This window comes from Seriola lalandi, unplaced genomic scaffold (assembly GCF_002814215.2).
Source record: "Seriola lalandi dorsalis isolate HSWRI2012SDOR001 ecotype SW California unplaced genomic scaffold, Sedor1 jcf7180002054767, whole genome shotgun sequence".
NCBI lineage: Eukaryota > Metazoa > Chordata > Actinopteri > Carangiformes > Carangidae > Seriola > Seriola lalandi.
Genome location: NW_019525320.1, coordinates 2,873,474 through 2,876,580, shown reverse-complemented (window position 1 = coordinate 2,876,580; position 3,107 = coordinate 2,873,474). Strand labels below are relative to the sequence as shown.

At 40.0% G+C, this 3,107-nt stretch overlaps 1 protein-coding gene across 1 annotated transcript in view; it reads left to right on the top strand.

The window, feature by feature from the left end:
* The window catches only part of hoxc12a (homeobox C12a), a 4,010-nt gene extending 1,791 nt beyond the window's left edge, over positions 1-2,219 (top strand). The window contains exon 2 of the mRNA XM_023425084.2: positions 21-2,219. Within this exon, the coding sequence (XP_023280852.1) occupies positions 21-259 (239 nt within the window). The 3' untranslated portion in view covers positions 260-2,219. The remainder of the gene's footprint in view (positions 1-20) is intronic.
* Positions 2,220-3,107: the final 888 nt, after the last annotated feature.

Below are 3,107 nucleotides of genomic sequence, written 5' to 3'. Positions count from 1 at the left end.
TCCTCCTCCCCCTCCTCCAGGTGCCCCGTGGTACCCGATGCACACTCGGACCAGAAAGAAGCGCAAACCATATTCCAAACTTCAGCTGGCTGAGCTAGAAGGTGAATTCATGCTAAATGAGTTCATTACCAGGCAGCGGCGGAGGGAGCTCTCCGACCGTCTGAACCTCAGCGACCAACAAGTCAAGATCTGGTTCCAGAACCGCAGGATGAAGAAGAAGAGACTCATGCTGAGGGAGCAAGCTTTGGCCTACTTTTAGAGATGCGGCAGAAGGTGAATCGATAGGCAGTAAAAGCCAAGCCTTCTATGCTCCCTTAGGTCTTCTTTCAGTGCATGCACTCATCTATCCATCTTTTACATCGCAGGCAATTATTACAACATTTTCTGATATTTTTTTTTCTCAAAGGTGCGGGCTACACAAGCCCAAAACAAGCCATTGTGTGGCATTCAAAGCTATTCTCAGTGAGACTGCCTTCATGTTTGGTATAATCGCACAAAAAGCTGTGAGAATGTGTTTTCTGTGCAAGATGCATCTCTTGGTTTTCATGACCTGTCAAGAGATTTGTCTTCACCCTAATTGTAAGCCATGCCAAATGTGCAACCCAGTATCACGCCAAAGCGTGTAGGTTGAAATGTGTCTTGCTTGTGTCTTGCCATGACACAAAATGACAACATCCAGTTAGTTCCCTTTTTAGTCAGAGAAAATAAGGAGGGAGCGGGACCACTTTGTAAAAATCTCAAAATAGGCCTAAGAAATACCAGTGAAGCTCTAAAGACACAGAAGCCTGACAGACAGGCTGGTGCCGCATCCGCGCAATAATTTCTCTGAGGTTATGAACTGATGAAGTAGAATCTCCCTCACGGTTGCTTAATAGTTCCACAGACACAGTTTGTTGGGTCAGAGGAGCATCATCCTTATCTCCTTTCCATAGTTTTCGCCACGCGTTGTGGACACGTTCACGGTCACGGGCAGGAAGTCTGGGGGTCTGCATGGGGAGAGGGAGGACTACAAGCGCTACGTAATCCATATCGATATCTAAAAATTAATTGTCACGACTTTGTTCATGTGCTAACAAGTTTCTAAAGGTAGCCTATTTTTCTTACTTTTATTACCTTTCAACTTGTCTTAACAACAACCACGGAATCCTGCATGGGTTGCATTTCTTTATTTGACTGAGATCACCGTTTGAATACGGGTTTGAGCTGCTATTAAAAGTCCACGTCCAGATTGTGAAAAAAATAGTATATTCTACAATAAACTCGCTAGGATCTGTAATGGAAATATTCAACAGTATATGTACAATTTTAGGCCCACTTGGTTAAACAAGGAAACCGCCAAAAGTTGCACCTGGGAGGGGAGGGGGATAAGTTTTTAGGCCTAAAAGAGCAATTCTGAAACTTGGTGCTCATAATGAAAAATAAATATGTAGAAATTTAGAACATTTCATAATAGGCCTACATGTGTGCTCCCTTAATTCGGGACGAATGCAGTGCATTATCTGTAATGTATAATGAGTAAGCTATAGCAGTGAAATGTATTTGCAGCATGTTATTGATGTGAAATAGCTATAAGTCATGTTCTGCGGGCCACTTTTTCTCTAGGTGACTTTTTTATACTTTTCTTTTTGAACAAATCAAAAGCGAACAAAACCTAAAACATTTTTGACACAAACTCCTACAAAGAATGTATTATTATTATTATTATAATTATAATTATTATTATTATTATGGTGAAAGGACAAGGGGCCTATAGGCCTACTTAATGTACTTGCTCCTTGCAATGTGCTCAGTGTCATCCCTTTCCTTACCTTGTACTCGTGTATAACTTTGTAAAATGAAATTACACATGTTACTATTTGCATCCTATTTTAGGATCCCTTATCGATATATAATGGTGCTTTATGTTATTGATCGTCTTGTACAATATCGCATTCCACAGCCTATTTGTGGTTGTTAGGGTTCGAAATGTAGGCCTATTATATACGATATGATACTGCCAAGAATGGATATATTAAATGGTATGCAAGAAATTTGAGCATACATGACATTTAAAAGAAACCCTGTTTCTGTGTAGTCGTTGTTTGTTATCGTTCTTTCATTTCGTCCCTCACTGCATTCCCTTCTTTGCGCTTGTAAGGATTGCTACGTTGTCTTGTAAAAGTAATAATGATATGAATGTATATGCGTAAGGTCTTCAATAAACAGAATATTGAAATGTTTATTGGTGTTACTTCAGTGTGTCATTGCGTTGCTGCTCTGAATGCTCTGCTTTAAAATCAGCTTTTCTGAGTGCTGACTGGTGGGATTATTTTATTAGACGTGACCTGTAACACAGTTTAAAAATACATGTGTCCACCGCAGTGAAATAAAGATCTGAACATTAATGGGACATTTGGAAGCATTTGAGAGTGTGTTTTGTTGGCACATAATTGCACATGCTGTGAACTTTAAGCAATAGGAGCCCACACAGGTTGGCCTTGTTTTATTATGGCCGGTCAGATACAAAGGTAAGCTATAGGCAAATATGATAGCTTTAGACCATGCAAAATGGCGGCCAGATGCATATTCTAAAGCCCATCTTGCACTGAATGTTATTCCCTTTTTAAAGAGAAGTCTGAAACACGGCAACAACTAAACTTTACAACAACTGCATAGTTGTAGGCAAAAATGTTTTTTTTTCAAGTTTTCGTCTCACGTCTTGTGGTTTCCCTTGAAGTTCGACCTAATCAGTGTCAGTGCTATGCTACAAGCCTATAACGGTGCAGCTAAACACGCAATAGCTCTGTAAAGCAGTAATAGGGTTACACCCCAGTGCTCCATATAGACAAGCCTCTTGGACTGACTGTGCATCCTATTTCCTGGTTTGCATAAGGGATCCACACTCGTGATAATTACACATCAAAGCATGGTTAATGAATACATACACACATATCGGATTAAAAAAATCTTTATCAAATGGCATACATCTATACAAACCACATAGATATTTGTACAGTAATCACAAATCTAAAATCCACAAGGCTCTCCCTACTGGCAAGGAAGTGTAAAGCAATGCAGGGATGTGCAGTGTTTTCCTATCAGCTCACAAACCAAGCATTAATGCGTTT